At 54.8% G+C, this 17,171-nt stretch overlaps 1 protein-coding gene and 1 long non-coding RNA gene across 2 annotated transcripts; one reads left to right on the top strand and one right to left on the bottom strand.

The window, feature by feature from the left end:
- Positions 1-210: 210 nt before the first annotated feature.
- LOC145530011 (uncharacterized) lies at positions 211-10,080 on the bottom strand. Its single transcript, XR_014071410.1, has 2 exons — positions 9,933-10,080; positions 211-2,407 (listed from the first exon to the last, which is right to left on the bottom strand). It is a non-coding gene; the product is annotated as an uncharacterized LOC145530011 (long non-coding RNA).
- LOC145529846 (uncharacterized) lies at positions 1,881-15,542 on the top strand. Its single transcript, XM_081550607.1, has 3 exons — positions 1,881-6,281; positions 6,681-6,993; positions 14,880-15,542. Exons 1-3 carry the CDS (start codon positions 6,045-6,047, stop codon positions 15,509-15,511), a joined length of 1,182 nt encoding a protein of 393 aa, XP_081406733.1. The 5' UTR covers positions 1,881-6,044; the 3' UTR covers positions 15,512-15,542.
- The last annotated feature ends 1,629 nt before the right edge of the window (positions 15,543-17,171 follow it).

Here is a 17,171-nt window from a genome sequence, read left to right as displayed (position 1 = left end):
CGCTCTGGACAGAGACCCAGAGCCCTTGCCGGAAACACCACGTCCAGGGGAGCGGTCGGCTCTGCCGCCTCCATCCCTGTCGGCTCACCGTGGACGCTGTCAACTCGGTCTGCCCCCAGGGGACATGGAGTTCCTTTCCCCTGAACTGCTTTGCATTTGGTTTGTTTCCACCTTTCTGGTGATGTTTTATTTTTTGTATGGTTTCCTGTATTTTTGTTGGTTAAGTTGGGATCAGTAAACTTTTTCATCATTGTTGCAATTTGGGAACACTGTTGTGTAACTGGTGATACTGTGTTACCATCACCACTTTGTGGTTTCAGACCCGTTTGATCTTTATGCCCCACCCCCCAACAAAGCCTGGATTCAAGGCAAGCACGCCCTGTTCATCCCTCCCCCCGATCCTGAACACAATTTCATCTTTTCTTTCTGCATTCCTTCCTATATTCTTGGTGTCCCCAATCAATGACTCTCAGTGAAATGACTGAAGGAGTTTCTTTCGGACTCTCCACCTACTGTAAGACTCCATTGGAGAGTTCTCATTTTTATGTCATTTGAACTAGCCTTTGATAGCTGACAGGACGGTGTACGTCCTTTCAAGATATCATGTGCCAAACGAAGCCCTTTTGGCAAATGCCATCATTATCTCCAGGCAGGCATTGCTGTTTGAAGGGTGACATCTCAGCCAGAAGGCAGAGGCTGAGCTCCTCTTGTTGCACCAGCTCCCAAAAGAAGCCAAGAAAGGGAGCTGGAACAACAAACCACCCCAACGCCCAGGAAAGCGTTCTTCACGACAGAAGGCTAGAAAATGACCCAACAACCTTGTGGCCCAGAACCCCTCTAGAAAAATCACTGTTCCATAAAAAAGAGAAACACGTGGGAAGTTCCAAGGAGAGGCAATGCCCATGGCCAGTGTACTTTAGAGACGGCCTGACCGCTCCGGGGAAGACACGCACCGACGGAACCCCTTGGGAAACAGCAGTGAGAGTCCTCACCGTCATAAGGGTTTCCTCTGGGGACAACCTGCCCTGGGCACCACATGAGGGAGCAGACCGGCTTCTCTTCCTCTGCCCCCACACCATTCACTCATGAAGGCAGCTCAGGTGTTCTCATGCCCTGCCTGCCTGCCTGCCTGCCTGGCTCATCCGTGAGCTGTGACCACCTCCAGGGCAGGACTCCACCTTCTCCTCTCTGTGTACCGTGAATCTGCACACAGTGGGCTTTCAGAACCTTAGGAGACTTGAGCCATTCCCACCCGAGCCAGAACCCTCCCCAGGAAGGAAAACGGCTGTGGAGTCATTTTGGCCCCAGCACTGGTTCCGAAAGCCTGGCGGCTCCTACAGCCTCTACGGTGTGAAGAGGGAGGTCCCTTTTGACAGAGCTTTCCGGCTGTCAGATCTAAGCTGTTGTTTCACTGTCAGCTGTGTCTCTTCCGTTGCAGCCAGGTGGGCCACGCTGCTCCAAAGGGGCTCACAAGCTGAGTGGCAAGGGAGGTATTGAGAGGACAGGGATGGCTACAACGTGCTGCAAACTGAGTGAGGGTCCCCACAATCCTCAGCAAAGGTCTGTGGTGTGCAAGTGGGGAGTAGAGGGCCCCCAAGTTCCAAAGGAAGGGAGGTACTCGGGAGCTAAAGCCCTTGGCTGCTGTGGTAGCAGCTGCAGATGGCAGCTCGTCCACAGTGCACTTCGAATGAGGTCATATGAGCGGGACTCTGGAAATGGCTCCGAAATCAAGAGAAAGGGGTCAGGGTATGTGGGAATCCGGCGGGGGTGGGGGGTGGATGAAGGAAGGTGTCCTTCCTCTCTCCAGTGCAATTTGGTTTGGTGAGTCTCAAAGCTACCAGATGGCACTTCCCAAGTCAGGCCCCCGCAGGAATCAGGGTGGGCTGCGTGCCTCGGCCCCTGCCACAGGGACAAGCCACACCAGTGGCCTCCCTGAGCTCCAATGGCCGGATCTGGGGGTTCTGTCTGGGTGCACACCTCCTTGCTCTGGCCAAGTTCCCCCCTTCTCTGAGCACCAGCTTCATCCTCTCGAATGAGGACATCGATTGCTACCTTGGCACGTTACTCTCTTCATCCTGTGAAGACTCATTAGGCTTATCCTACAATTACTAGCTGGCCCGAAGAGATATCTCCTGAATCCAGATTAAGCTGGAGTCTCCCAGGCTCATCTGGCATGTCTTCCCTGAAGTCTGCCAAAACCCACACCCTTGCATTTCCAGGGACTCCCCTTAGCCAGCTGGGCAGAAAACCCAGCATGGTTCAAACAAGCTGACAGACAAGCGGGAGAGGACTCACGGGCAGACGGCCTCCCTCAGGTCTCGGGTGGAGCTCTGGGACCACAGCAGCAGCGGGCCATCTCAGCCCCTGGGCTCAGCAGCGCCCTCATTCTCAGGCCGGCGGCTCTGCCCTGAGGGGAGCAGGAAGGTCACCAACTGCCGCAGGCGGACCTCAAGCCCCTCCCACTGCTGGAGCCTGACCTCCCCCGGCCCCACCCCTTCCCCTACCCCAGCAGGACGAGAGCTCGTCTTCCCCTGGCTTCCAACGTGAGGCCCGGCCCTGGGCCCCGATTGGGCACTGCCCCAGTCCGGAGCCAATCACAGTGGCCAGGGAGGTGGAACGCACCGATTGGCCAGGGCCAGGTCATGTGACCATACTCCCCAGGAAACTCAAATATTACCAAGATTCCCTAACAAACCAATGAACAAAATTTTCCAGTAAAGGCAAACCGTACTTTTTAATGAGGCCAATGTCACAGAAAAAAAAAAAAAAAAATCCTTCACAATGAACTGCTCAAGGAAGCTACTAAATAAGCTTTCAGAAAAGTTAAGACTTTTTTTTTTTTTTTAATAGGGTGACGGAGAGCTATACCTTTCCCATCTATGTGAATTTAGGTTTAAACTAGATTTCCCTCGGCTATTATATAAGACAAAAAACCCCACATCACCCCCTTTCACTCCCCCCACCGCCAAAAAGTGTTTTAGTCTATTGAATTTTTGTGTCCTCAGTTGTGTCTGATTCACGGCAACTCACGAACTCTACACAGCCAGGCTCTTCCGTCCATGGAATTCAGGGCAATTTTTTCTGTCGCAGCAAATGCCCACCCTGGGTGATCCAAAGGCAAGGGCTCAGAGGCTCCTGAGAGACTAACTCCTTTCAGCTGAGCACAGAGCTGGCTCCTCACTGGGATGCCTGTGGCCTGGGGCTCCCAAAGGGGAGAGCAGCACTCGCCCCACCGTGTGGTCACTGCTGGAAGTGCAGGCTGCTCCTCACTCCCCCTTGACAGTGTCCCTGAGGGCAGAACAGTGGGAATCTACTCAAGGTGGAAACGCAAACTCCGATGCAACCAAACTTCCCACAAGGTCTCCAAAACCACTCAGGAACAGGGAATTGGAAACTGCAGGGCATGACATGAATGGAGATGGAGACTTGACACCTTACACCGAGTTCACTTCCAGTTATCCCTAGACAAAGTTTCCATGAAAACTTGTCACAAATCTAGAAGAACAATGAGCAGAAACCGGACACGTGCTTTGAGTCTTCACACACAAAACAAAAAGGCAGCCCACAAAACAACCCAGAGAATGCAGTGGACTTTGCAAAATCAAAGATATCTACTGTGGGAAAGACCTCATTACAAAAGCAAAAGACAGGTCATACATCGCGAGACGAATGAGTGGAAACACAAAGCTTCTCAAGGATGTGTCTCCAAACAGACAAAGAACACCAACACGACAAGCCTGTGAAAACTAGGGAAAGGTCTGAAGGGACAGCAGACTGAGGAAGACACACACAGAGTATCCCGGATGATGTCCAGCACTGAGGGCCTGAAGAAACAACAGTCTAGTTGCACTCCCTCAGGCCTGTGTGACCCTGGATGAGGCCTCTGTTTCCCGGTGGCTCTGAGAGATGGACAGGGAGGAAGGGGAAGAGAAATCACTTGCATTTCTAATACTCATAGCAAAGTCTTCCAATGAGAAGGGAATTATCACCCCCACTAACAATGCCATTCACTGAAGTGATACCCACGAGTCCATCTAACCCAGAAGGGAAGGAAGGACCTGTTCTCACAAAACGGCGAGAGATGGAAGAAGGAAGATCAAGCCCACACCAACCACTGGAAAGAGAAGCTGTGCTCAGGGCTTGAAAGAATTCATATTGGGAAAATGATGTCACAGCCCCACAAGGCAATCCACAGCTTCGATGCTATTCCTCCCGAAATGCCAATGCATTTTCGCACCGAACAAAGAATTGCAAAAGGGGTACGGAAACAGAAAAGAGCCTAAATTGTCAATACAATCCGTCGAAAAAGCCCCGATACGGACATCCAAGGTTGTGTGAAAGGAAATTAGACGACCAAACTAGGATCCTCAGGAGAGTATCGGAGAAGGCGATGGCGACCCACTCCAGTACTCTTGCCTGGAAAACGCCCTGGACGGAGGAGCCTGGTAGGCTGCAGGCCATGGGGTCGCGCAGAGTCAGACACGACTGAAGTGACTTAGGCGCAGCGGCAGCAGCAGGACAGTATGCTATTGGGAATACAACAACACACACAGATCCAGATCGATGGAATAAAGTTGAGGGTCCAGAAACAAACCCCGGCATCCATGGTCAACTCATCTCTGACACAAAAGGGGAGAATATCCAAATGGGAACAAGAAAACCTCTTCAATAAATGTCCATGGGAAAACCAGACAGCTACATCTGAAGAACGCTATTGGTTTTGATCTCACACCACCTCAATATCGGGGAAAAACCTCACCCTAAAGACTGATGTCATGAGATAGCTAGAAAGAAGCGTAGGTCAAAGGCTCCTTAACATCAGAGTCTCCTTGCCATTTGCTGGGCGGAGGTAGAAATGGGTCTCTTCAAGTAAGGGAAAGAGGAAAACGAAGTTCGCCAATGGGTTTCCATCCAATGGAACCTCTTCACAACAGAGAAGCTAAGCATTCAGAAATGCAAAAGATAGGAAACGGAACATGAGAGACTCCTTGCAAGTGGTGTATCTGAGAAGGGGTTCATATGGAAAGAGACGAAGAATGCACAGCACTCAGATTCCAAGAAACACCACCACCACCCTTGACCCTTCCCCCATGACCAACTCCGACCTAAAGCCTTTCTCTCCCTCTAACCTATCCCTAAAACATAACCCTCATCTAATCATATACATGTGCATTCCTAGCATCCATCCATCCACACACGAGAGAGAAAGAGGAAGACACAGACTGAATCGAGAAGGGAAAAGAGAGGGACACAGACAGAGAGAGACACGGAACCAAAGAGAGGAAAGGAGTCGACGGTCCAGACTTTTCATCAATCTGTCTCGAAGGTAGAAGCAATGACAGCGCCCATCCACCCCAGAAGGGGGAAAAGGACGGAAGGTTTGGAGAGGAAAAGACAAGAACGCAGGGAGCCATTAGAAGCTCAGCCACCCGCAGAAGCCGAGCTGGGACACTTGAACAGAATCTCAATGGAAACAGAGGACCAGAAAGTTGGCTACTCTTTTCTATAAGAGAGGGAGACCTTCGAGTCTTCCTTTCGGTCCTCCAACTTGGATGCGGGGTCTCAAAACACTCAGGAGGGGGAGTGCCTTTTCCTGGGTACCACGGCGCATCCAGGGCTCGTTCTGCCCCATTCTGTGCTGTGTCAGCCCTGGATGGAGTCTTTCTTTCTGAAGTCTCAGCGCACAAGCTCCACGTGATATCGGCCCCAGGTGGAAAGGCATGGAGCTGCTCGTAGGCCGACAGACCTAGGAAGCAGATGGGAGAATGACCCCCACTCTCCAGATGGAGAGACTGGGGAAACCCTGAGGGGCATACGCTTGTCCAGGGCCACACCACTTATGAGAAGAAGGAGCCTGGTCTGAGAGCAGCGGGGTCCTCGGAGCTCAGGCCCTGGCTGCACCCAGGCCTCCCCAGGGCTGTGGGCTGGGCTGTGTGGCTGTCACTGTGCCTGCACATGGCCTAAGGGGGGTGGTCGAGCAGTCAGAAACCCAGAGATTCCCTTGGGAAGTTTTGGGGAAGGGACCTCAGCACGAACCCCAGGAAATGATGTCACCTGCCGGCAACAGAACCCAACAGAACCCGCAACCCGGGTATCCAGGCCTCCAGAGCGGAGAGGAGCCCCCAGCCAGATCACTTGCTGCCAGGATGTTCTGCTGTTTGCCCCTGCCCAGAGGCCGGGGCCTCAGGAGAGCTCACAGGCTGTGTGCGTGGGCACCCTGTCAACGTTGGCTCAGGGCACCCCCGAGAGGCCTCTGGCCCTTTGCCCGGAGAAACAGAAAGGTAACACGGGGAGCCCCAGGCCGGGCCAGGCCACCTCTCCCATGCCACCCGGAAACACCGGGTCCTTTGCCTGTGTGTGTGGATGCGGGTTTCTCGGGGTGTGTCTCCCTCAAGGAAGCCCAGGCGGATGTGGGGTCAGAAGCCTGCGGGCAAGTTGTGTCCACACCCCAGGGGAGAGCAGGCTGGGTGGGATGGGGAGAGTGCGGGCAGCGCCGGCCGCCCAGGCTGGCCTCACACCCTCAGGTGGGTCTCTTTCCTCCCGGGTGGGGATCTGAGCAGACACACGTCTCTGACCCTTCTGGGAAGAGAAGTTCGAGCAGGCAGAAGCTGCGGCTCCACTGGCCAGGCCCAGCTCGGAAAACTCCCAGCATGGCTGGCTGACGGTCACTGTCGTTGCAGAGCTTCCCACGTGATGAGGCCGAGGACGGGGACACCCCGTCCACCTCCCGGCGGGAGGGGTCGGAGCACCACCCCCCCGCCCCTGAGGCCCAGTGCAGGCTCCAGGTGAGCGTGCCCACGGAGGCATCAGCCCCACCGGGGGCGAAGCGGAGGCGGGGAAGGCCTGCTGCCGAGACACCACACAGGATACACCCGGCGGCCCAGTCTGAGGCTGCCACGGAGCTCAGCACACCCGGCTCCGACCCAGAGTCCCGAGAACCCCAGCCTCTGAGGCAGCAGGAGGACCTGGAGCCCAGCACGCCAGAGCACAGAGGTGAGGACGCTGGGGCTGGTGCACGGGAGTGTGTGGGGAGGGGGTGCTGAGCTACACAGGGACGAGTCCCCGAAAGATGCTGCTGGGCCTGCAGCAAGCGCTGGCCTCACACCCCCACCCCCATCTTGCACACTTCAGTCCCAAAAGACATCCGACCCTGGGTATTCTTTGGGAATCTCTTGGAAGCTTTCTGTCCCGGGATACGCACATGCCAAGGCTGGCCTGTGGGCAAACTTTGCTTCTCCCCCAGCTCTAGCACTGGCCTCCAACTGGAACCAGGCTCCACTTCCCAGACCTGTCCCTACAGAGGTGGTGGCTCCAGGTGCAGGACCCAGGGATCCACCGAGGGCAGATGGAGAACCGAGACTTGCCCTCGCAGAGACACCAGGCCAGCTGGGTTCTGGCCAGCACACCGGGCAGATCGGATCTCCGTGCCTGCAGGACCCCCAGCCCCAGGCACTGATGTCCCACCCCCTCAGCCAGAACCTCCACCTCCACGTGCACCTGTACCTGCTCGGGCTTTGGCAGGAGAACCCGAGGCAGAGGAGGAGTCACCGCCTCGGCAGGGAGAGCCTGCCCTGGCTCCCGCGCAACACCCAGACGCCGACGATGACTCACCCACCCCTGCAGGAAGAACGAGCCCCCGCTCTGGACAGAGACCCAGAGCCCTTGCCGGAAACACCACGTCCAGGGGAGCGGTCGGCTCTGCCGCCTCCATCCCTGTCGGCTCACCGTGGACGCTGTCAACTCGGTCTGCCCCCAGGGGACATGGAGTTCCTTTCCCCTGAACTGCTTTGCATTTGGTTTGTTTCCACCTTTCTGGTGATGTTTTATTTTTTGTATGGTTTCCTGTATTTTTGTTGGTTAAGTTGGGATTAGTAAACTTTTTCATCATTGTTGCAATTTGGGAACACTGTTGTGTAACTGGTGATACTGTGTTACCATCACCACTTTGTGGTTTCAGACCCGTTTGATCTTTATGCCCCACCCCCCAACAAAGCCTGGATTCAAGGCAAGCATGCCCTGTTCATCCCTCCCCCCGATCCTGAACACAATTTCATCTTTTCTTTCTGCATTCCTTCCTATATTCTTGGTGTCCCCAATCAATGACTCTCAGTGAAATGACTGAAGGAGTTTCTTTCGGACTCTCCACCTACTGTAAGACTCCATTGGAGAGTTCTCGTTTTTATGTCATTTGAACTAGCCTTTGATAGCTGACAGGACGGTGTACGTCCTTTCAAGATATCATGTGCCAAACGAAGCCCTTTTGGCAAATGCCATCATTATCTCCAGGCAGGCATTGTTGTTTGAAGGGTGACATCTCAGCCAGAAGGCAGAGGCTGAGCTCCTCTTGTTGCACCAGCTCCCAAAAGAAGCCAAGAAAGGGAGCTGGAACAACAAACCACCCCAACGCCCAGGAAAGCGTTCTTCACGACAGAAGGCTAGAAGATGACCCAACAACCTTGTGGCCCAGAACCCCTCTAGAAAAATCACTGTTCCATAAAAAAGAGAAACACGTGGGAAGTTCCAAGGAGAGGCAATGCCCATGGCCAGTGTACTTTAGAGACGGCCTGACCGCTCCGGGGAAGACACGCACCGACAGAACCCCTTGGGAAACAGCAGTGAGAGTCCTCACCGTCGTAAGGGTTTCCTCTGGGGACAACCTGCCCTGGGCACCACATGAGGGAGCAGACCGGCTTCTCTTCCTCTGCCCCCACACCATTCACTCATGAAGGCAGCTCAGGTGTTCTCATGCCCTGCCTGCCTGCCTGCCTGCCTGGCTCATCCGTGAGCTGTGACCACCTCCAGGGCAGGACTCCACCTTCTCCTCTCTGTGTACCGTGAATCTGCACACAGTGGGCTTTCAGAACCTTAGGAGACTTGAGCCATTCCCACTCGAGCCAGAACCCTCCCCAGGAAGGAAAACGGCTGTGGAGTCATTTTGGCCCCAGCACTGGTTCCGAAAGCCTGGCGGCTCCTACAGCCTCTACGGTGTGAAGAGGGAGGTCCCTTTTGACAGAGCTTTCCGGCTGTCAGATCTAAGCTGTTGTTTCACTGTCAGCTGTGTCTCTTCCGTTGCAGCCAGGTGGGCCACGCTGCTCCAAAGGGGCTCACAAGCTGAGTGGCAAGGGAGGTATTGAGAGGACAGGGATGGCTACAACGTGCTGCAAACTGAGTGAGGGTCCCCACAATCCTCAGCAAAGGTCTGTGGTGTGCAAGTGGGGAGTAGAGGGCCCCCAAGTTCCAAAGGAAGGGAGGTACTCGGGAGCTAAAGCCCTTGGCTGCTGTGGTAGCAGCTGCAGATGGCAGCTCGTCCACAGTGCACTTCGAATGAGGTCATATGAGCGGGACTCTGGAAATGGCTCCGAAATCAAGAGAAAGGGGTCAGGGTATGTGGGAATCCGGCGGGGGTGGGGGGTGGATGAAGGAAGGTGTCCTTCCTCTCTCCAGTGCAATTTGGTTTGGTGAGTCTCAAAGCTACCAGATGGCACTTCCCAAGTCAGGCCCCCGCAGGAATCAGGGTGGGCTGCGTGCCTCGGCCCCTGCCACAGGGACAAGCCACACCAGTGGCCTCCCTGAGCTCCAATGGCCGGATCTGGGGGTTCTGTCTGGGTGCACACCTCCTTGCTCTGGCCAAGTTCCCCCCTTCTCTGAGCACCAGCTTCATCCTCTCGAATGAGGACATCGATTGCTACCTTGGCACATTACTCTCTTCATCCTGTGAAGACTCATTAGGCTTATCCTACAATTACTAGCTGGCCCGAAGAGATATCTCCTGAATCCAGATTAAGCTGGAGTCTCCCAGGCTCATCTGGCATGTCTTCCCTGAAGTCTGCCAAAACCCACACCCTTGCATTTCCAGGGACTCCCCTTAGCCAGCTGGGCAGAAAACCCAGCATGGTTCAAACAAGCTGACAGACAAGCGGGAGAGGACTCACGGGCAGACGGCCTCCCTCAGGTCTCGGGTGGAGCTCTGGGACCACAGCAGCAGCGGGCCATCTCAGCCCCTGGGCTCAGCAGCGCCCTCATTCTCAGGCCGGCGGCTCTGCCCTGAGGGGAGCAGGAAGGTCACCAACTGCCGCAGGCGGACCTCAAGCCCCTCCCACTGCTGGAGCCTGACCTCCCCCGGCCCCAATCCTTCCCCTACCCCAGCAGGACGAGAGCTCGTCTTCCCCTGGCTTCCAACGTGAGGCCCGGCCCTGGGCCCCGATTGGGCACTGCCCCAGTCCGGAGCCAATCACAGTGGCCAGGGAGGTGGAACGCACCGATTGGCCAGGGCCAGGTCATGTGACCATACTCCCCAGGAAACTCAAATATTACCAAGATTCCCTAACAAACCAATGAACAAAATTATCCAGTAAAGGCAAACCGTACTTTTTCATGAGGCCAATGTCACAGAAAAAAAAAAAAAATCCTTCACAATGAACTGCTCAAGGAAGCTACTAAATAAGCTTTCAGAAAAGTTAAGACGTTTTTTTTTTTTTTTTTAATAGGGTGACGGAGAGCTATACCTTTCCCATCTATGTGAATTTAGGTTTAAACTAGATTTCCCTCGGCTATTATATAAGACAAAAAACCCCACATCACCCCCTTTCACTCCCCCCACCCCCAAAAAGTGTTTTAGACTATTGAATTTTTGTGTCCTCAGTTGTGTCTGATTCACGGCAACTCACGAACTCTACACAGCCAGGCTCTTCCGTCCATGGAATTGAGGGCAATTTTTTCTGTCACAGCAAATGCCCACCCTGGGTGATCCAAAGGCAAGGGCTCAGAGGCTCCTGAGAGACTAACTCCTTTCAGCTGAGCACAGAGCTGGCTCCTCACTGGGATGCCTGTGGCCTGGGGCTCCCAGAGGGGAGAGCAGCACTCGCCCCACCGTGTGGTCACTGCTGGAAGTGCAGGCTGCTCCTCACTCCCCCTTGACAGTGTCCCTGAGGGCAGAACAGTGGGAATCTACTCAAGGTGGAAACGCAAACTCCGATGCAACCAAACTTCCCACAAGGTCTCCAAAACCACTCAGGAACAGGGAATTGGAAACTGCAGGGCATGACATGAATGGAGATGGAGACTTGACACCTTACACCGAGTTCACTTCCAGTTATCCCTAGACAAAGTTTCCGTGAAAACTTGTCACAAATCTAGAAGAACAATGAGCAGAAACCGGACACGTGCTTTGAGTCTTCACACACAAAACAAAAAGGCAGCCCACAAAACAACCCAGAGAATACAGTGGACTTTGCAAAATCAAAGATATCTACTGTGGGAAAGACCTCATTACAAAAGCAAAAGACAGGTCATACATCGCGAGACGAATGAGTGGAAACACAAAGCTTCTCAAGGATGTGTCTCCAAACAGACAAAGAACACCAACACGACAAGCCTGTGAAAACTAGGGAAAGGTCTGAAGGGACAGCAGACTGAGGAAGACACACACAGAGTATCCCGGATGATGTCCAGCACTGAGGGCCTGAAGAAACAACAGTCTAGTTGCACTCCCTCAGGCCTGTGTGACCCTGGATGAGGCCTCTGTTTCCCGGTGGCTCTGAGAGATGGACAGGGAGGAAGGGGAAGAGAAATCACTTGCATTTCTAATACTCACAGCAAAGTCTTCCAATGAGAAGGGAATTATCACCCCCACTGACAATGCCATTCACTGAAGTGATACCCACGAGTCCATCTAACCCAGAAGGGAAGGAAGGACCTGTTCTCACAAAACGGCGAGAGATGGAAGAAGGAAGATCAAGCCCACACCAACCACTGGAAAGAGAAGCTGTGCTCAGGGCTTGAAAGAATTCCTATTGGGAAAATGATGTCACAGCCCCACAAGGCAATCCACAGCTTCGATGCTATTCCTCCCAAAATGCCAATGCATTTTCGCACCGAACAAAGAATTGCAAAAGGGGTACGGAAACAGAAAAGAGCCTAAATTGTCAATACAATCCGACGAAAAAGCCCCGATACGGACATCCAAGGTTGTGTGAAAGGAAATTAGACGACCAAACTAGGATCCTCAGGAGAGTATCGGAGAAGGCGATGGCGACCCACTCCAGTACTCTTGCCTGGAAAACGCCCTGGACGGAGGAGCCTGGTAGGCTGCAGGCCATGGGGTCGCGCAGAGTCAGACACGACTGAAGTGACTTAGGCGCAGCGGCAGCAGCAGGACAGTATGCTATTGGGAATACAACAACACACACAGATCCAGATCGATGGAATAAAGTTGAGGGTCCAGAAACAAACCCCGGCATCCATGGTCAACTCATCTCTGACACAAAAGGGGAGAATATCCAAATGGGAACAAGAAAGCCTCTTCAACAAATGTCCATGGGAAAACCAGACAGCTACATCTGAAGAACGCTATTGGTTTTGATCTCACACCACCTCAATATCGGGGAAAAACCTCACCCTAAAGACTGATGTCATGAGATAGCTAGAAAGAAGCGTAGGTCAAAGGCTCCTTAACATCAGAGTCTCCTTGCCATTTGCTGGGCGGAGGTAGAAATGGGTCTCTTCAAGTAAGGGAAAGAGGAAAACGAAGTACGCCAATGGGTTTCCATCCAATGGAACCTCTTCACAACAGAGAAGCTAAGCATTCAGAAATGCAAAAGATAGGAAACGGAACATGAGAGACTCCTTGCAAGTGGTGTATCTGAGAAGGGGTTCCTATGGAAAGAGACGAAGAATGCACAGCACTCAGATTCCAAGAAACACCACCACCACCCTTGACCCTTCCCCCATGACCAACTCCGAACTAAAGCCTTTCTCTCCCTCTAACCTATCCCTAAAACATAACCCTCATCTAATCATATACATGTGCATTCCTAGCATCCATCCATCCACACACGAGAGAGAAAGAGGAAGACACAGACTGAATCGAGAAGGGAAAAGAGAGGGACACAGCCAGAGAGAGACACGGAACCAAAGAGAGGAAAGGAGTCGATGGTCCAGACTTTTCATCAATCTGTCTCGAAGGTAGAAGCAATGACAGCGCCCATCCACCCCAGAAGGGGGAAAAGGACGGAAGGTTTGGAGAGGAAAAGACAAGAACGCAGGGAGCCATTAGAAGCTCAGCCACCCGCAGAAGCCGAGCTGGGACACTTGAACAGAATCTCAATGGAAACAGAGGACCAGAAAGTTGGCTACTCTTTTCTATAAGAGAGGGAGACCTTCGAGTCTTCCTTTCGGTCCTCCAACTTGGATGCGGGGTCTCAAAACACTCAGGAGGGGGAGTGCCTTTTCCTGGGTACCACGGCGCATCCAGGGCTCGTTCTGCCCCATTCTGTGCTGTGTCAGCCCTGGATGGAGTCTTTCTTTCTGAAGTCTCAGCGCACAAGCTCCACGTGATATCGGCCCCAGGTGGAAAGGCATGGAGCTGCTCGTAGGCCGACAGACCTAGGAAGCAGATGGGAGAATGACCCCCACTCTGCAGATGGAGAGACTGGGGAAACCCTGAGGGGCATACGCTTGTCCAGGGCCACACCACTTATGAGAAGAAGGAGCCTGGTCTGAGAGCAGCGGGGTCCTCGGAGCTCAGGCCCTGGCTGCACCCAGGCCTCCCCAGGGCTGTGGGCTGGGCTGTGTGGCTGTCACTGTGCCTGCACATGGCCTAAGGGGGGTGGTCGAGCAGTCAGAAACCCAGAGATTCCCTTGGGAAGTTTTGGGGAAGGGACCTCAGCACGAATCCTAGGAAATGATGTCACCTGCCGGCAACAGAACCCAACAGAACCCGCATCCCGGGTATCCAGGCCTCCAGAGCGGAGAGGAGCCCCCAGCCAGATCACTTGCTGCCAGGATGTTCTGCTGTTTGCCCCTGCCCAGAGGCCGGGGCCTCAGGAGAGCTCACAGGCAGTGTGCGTGGGCACCCTGTCGACGTTGGCTCAGGGCACCCCCGAGAGGCCTCTGGCCCTTTGCCCGGAGAAACAGAAAGGTAACACGGGGAGCCCCAGGCCGGGCCAGCCCACCTCTCCCATGCCACCCGGAAACACCGGGTCCTTTGCCTGTGTGTGTGGATGCGGGCTTCTCGGGGTGTGTCTCCCTCAAGGAAGCCCAGGCGGATGTGGGGCAGAAGCCTGCGGGCAAGTTGTGTCCACACCCCAGGGGAGAGCAGGCTGGGTGGGATGGGGAGAGTGCGGGCAGCGCCGGCCGCCCAGGCTGGCCTCACACCCTCAGGTGGGTCTCTTTCCTCCCGGGTGGGGATCTGAGCAGACACACGTCTCTGACCCTTCTGGGAAGAGAAGTTCGAGCAGGCAGAAGCTGCGGCTCCACTGGCCAGGCCCAGCTCGGAAAACTCCCAGCATGGCTGGCTGACGGTCACTGTCGTTGCAGAGCTTCACACGTGATGAGGCCGAGGACGGGGACACCCTGTCCACCTCCCGGAGGGAGGGATCGGAGCACCACCCCCCCGCCCCTGAGGCCCAGTGCAGGCTCCAGGTGAGCGTGCCCACGGAGGCATCAGCCCCACCGGGGGCGAAGCGGAAGCGGGGAAGGCCTGCTGCCGAGACACCACACAGGATACACCCGGCGGCCCAGTCTGAGGCTGCCACGGAGCTCAGCACACCCGGCTCCGACCCAGAGTCCCGAGAACCCCAGCCTCTGAGGCAGCAGGAGGACCTGGAGCCCAGCACGCCAGAGCACAGAGGTGAGGACGCTGGGGCTGGTGCACGGGAGTGTGTGGGGAGGGGGTGCTGAGCTACACAGGGACGAGTCCCCGAAAGATGCTGCTGGGCCTGCAGCAAGCGCTGGCCTCACACCCCCACCCCCATCTTGCACACTTCAGTCCCAAAAGACATCCGACCCTGGGTATTCTTTGGGAATCTCTTGGAAGCTTTCTGTCCCGGGATACGCACATGCCAAGGCTGGCCTGTGGGCAAACTTTGCTTCTCCCCCAGCTCTAGCACTGGCCTCCAACTGGAACCAGGCTCCACTTCCCAGACCTGTCCCTACAGAGGTGGTGGCTCCAGGTGCAGGACCCAGGGATCCACCGAGGGCAGATGGAGAACCGAGACTTGCCCTCGCAGAGACACCAGGCCAGCTGGGTTCTGGCCAGCACACCGGGCAGATCGGATCTCCGTGCCTGCAGGACCCCCAGCCCCAGGCACTGATGTCCCACCCCCTCAGCCAGAACCTCCACCTCCACGTGCACCTGTACCTGCTCGGGCTTTGGCAGGAGAACCCGAGGCAGAGGAGGAGTCACCGCCTCGGCAGGGAGAGCCTGCCCTGGCTCCCGCGCAACACCCAGACGCCGACGATGACTCACCCACCCCTGCAGGAAGAACGAGCCCCCGCTCTGGACAGAGACCCAGAGCCCTTGCCGGAAACACCACGTCCAGGGGAGCGGTCGGCTCTGCCGCCTCCATCCCTGTCGGCTCACCGTGGACGCTGTCAACTCGGTCTGCCCCCAGGGGACATGGAGTTCCTTTCCCCTGAACTGCTTTGCATTTGGTTTGTTTCCACCTTTCTGGTGATGTTTTATTTTTTGTATGGTTTCCTGTATTTTTGTTGGTTAAGTTGGGATCAGTAAACTTTTTCATCATTGTTGCAATTTGGGAACACTGTTGTGTAACTGGTGATACTGTGTTACCATCACCACTTTGTGGTTTCAGACCCGTTTGATCTTTATGCCCCACCCCCCAACAAAGCCTGGATTCAAGGCAAGCACGCCCTGTTCATCCCTCCCCCCGATCCTGAACACAATTTCATCTTTTCTTTCTGCATTCCTTCCTATATTCTTGGTGTCCCCAATCAATGACTCTCAGTGAAATGACTGAAGGAGTTTCTTTCGGACTCTCCACCTACTGTAAGACTCCATTGGAGAGTTCTCATTTTTATGTCATTTGAACTAGCCTTTGATAGCTGACAGGACGGTGTACGTCCTTTCAAGATATCATGTGCCAAACGAAGCCCTTTTGGCAAATGCCATCATTATCTCCAGGCAGGCATTGCTGTTTGAAGGGTGACATCTCAGCCAGAAGGCAGAGGCTGAGCTCCTCTTGTTGCACCAGCTCCCAAAAGAAGCCAAGAAAGGGAGCTGGAACAACAAACCACCCCAACGCCCAGGAAAGCGTTCTTCACGACAGAAGGCTAGAAAATGACCCAACAACCTTGTGGCCCAGAACCCCTCTAGAAAAATCACTGTTCCATAAAAAAGAGAAACACGTGGGAAGTTCCAAGGAGAGGCAATGCCCATGGCCAGTGTACTTTAGAGACGGCCTGACCGCTCCGGGGAAGACACGCACCGACGGAACCCCTTGGGAAACAGCAGTGAGAGTCCTCACCGTCGTAAGGGTTTCCTCTGGGGACAACCTGCCCTGGGCACCACATGAGGGAGCAGACCGGCTTCTCTTCCTCTGCCCCCACACCATTCACTCATGAAGGCAGCTCAGGTGTTCTCATGCCCTGCCTGCCTGCCTGCCTGCCTGGCTCATCCGTGAGCTGTGACCACCTCCAGGGCAGGACTCCACCTTCTCCTCTCTGTGTACCGTGAATCTGCACACAGTGGGCTTTCAGAACCTTAGGAGACTTGAGCCATTCCCACCCGAGCCAGAACCCTCCCCAGGAAGGAAAACGGCTGTGGAGTCATTTTGGCCCCAGCACTGGTTCCGAAAGCCTGGCGGCTCCTACAGCCTCTACGGTGTGAAGAGGGAGGTCCCTTTTGACAGAGCTTTCCGGCTGTCAGATCTAAGCTGTTGTTTCACTGTCAGCTGTGTCTCTTCCGTTGCAGCCAGGTGGGCCACGCTGCTCCAAAGGGGCTCACAAGCTGAGTGGCAAGGGAGGTATTGAGAGGACAGGGATGGCTACAACGTGCTGCAAACTGAGTGAGGGTCCCCACAATCCTCAGCAAAGGTCTGTGGTGTGCAAGTGGGGAGTAGAGGGCCCCCAAGTTCCAAAGGAAGGGAGGTACTCGGGAGCTAAAGCCCTTGGCTGCTGTGGTAGCAGCTGCAGATGGCAGCTCGTCCACAGTGCACTTCGAATGAGGTCATATGAGCGGGACTCTGGAAATGGCTCCGAAATCAAGAGAAAGGGGTCAGGGTATGTGGGAATCCGGCGGGGGTGGGGGGTGGATGAAGGAAGGTGTCCTTCCTCTCTCCAGTGCAATTTGGTTTGGTGAGTCTCAAAGCTACCAGATGGCACTTCCCAAGTCAGGCCCCCGCAGGAATCAGGGTGGGCTGCGTGCCTCGGCC

The sequence above is a fragment of the Giraffa tippelskirchi genome, chromosome 12 (assembly GCF_054371585.1).
Source record: "Giraffa tippelskirchi isolate mGirTip1 chromosome 12, T2T-mGirTip1v1.2.pri, whole genome shotgun sequence".
In the NCBI taxonomy this organism is placed as follows: Eukaryota; Metazoa; Chordata; class Mammalia; order Artiodactyla; family Giraffidae; genus Giraffa; species Giraffa tippelskirchi.
This window is presented reverse-complemented; position numbering and strand designations above follow the sequence as displayed.

Excerpts from the sequence above, each read along its gene's own strand:
- LOC145529846 (XM_081550607.1), top strand. The coding sequence starts at position 6,045 with ATGATGTCACCTGCCGGCAACAGAACCCAACAGAACCCGCAACCCGGG. Across the intron at positions 6,282-6,680 it reads TTGCCCGGAGAAACAGAAAG|AGCTTCCCACGTGATGAGGC; the intron begins GTAACACGGGGA and ends CTGTCGTTGCAG. Across the intron at positions 6,994-14,879 it reads CAGCACGCCAGAGCACAGAG|CTCTAGCACTGGCCTCCAAC; the intron begins GTGAGGACGCTG and ends CTTCTCCCCCAG.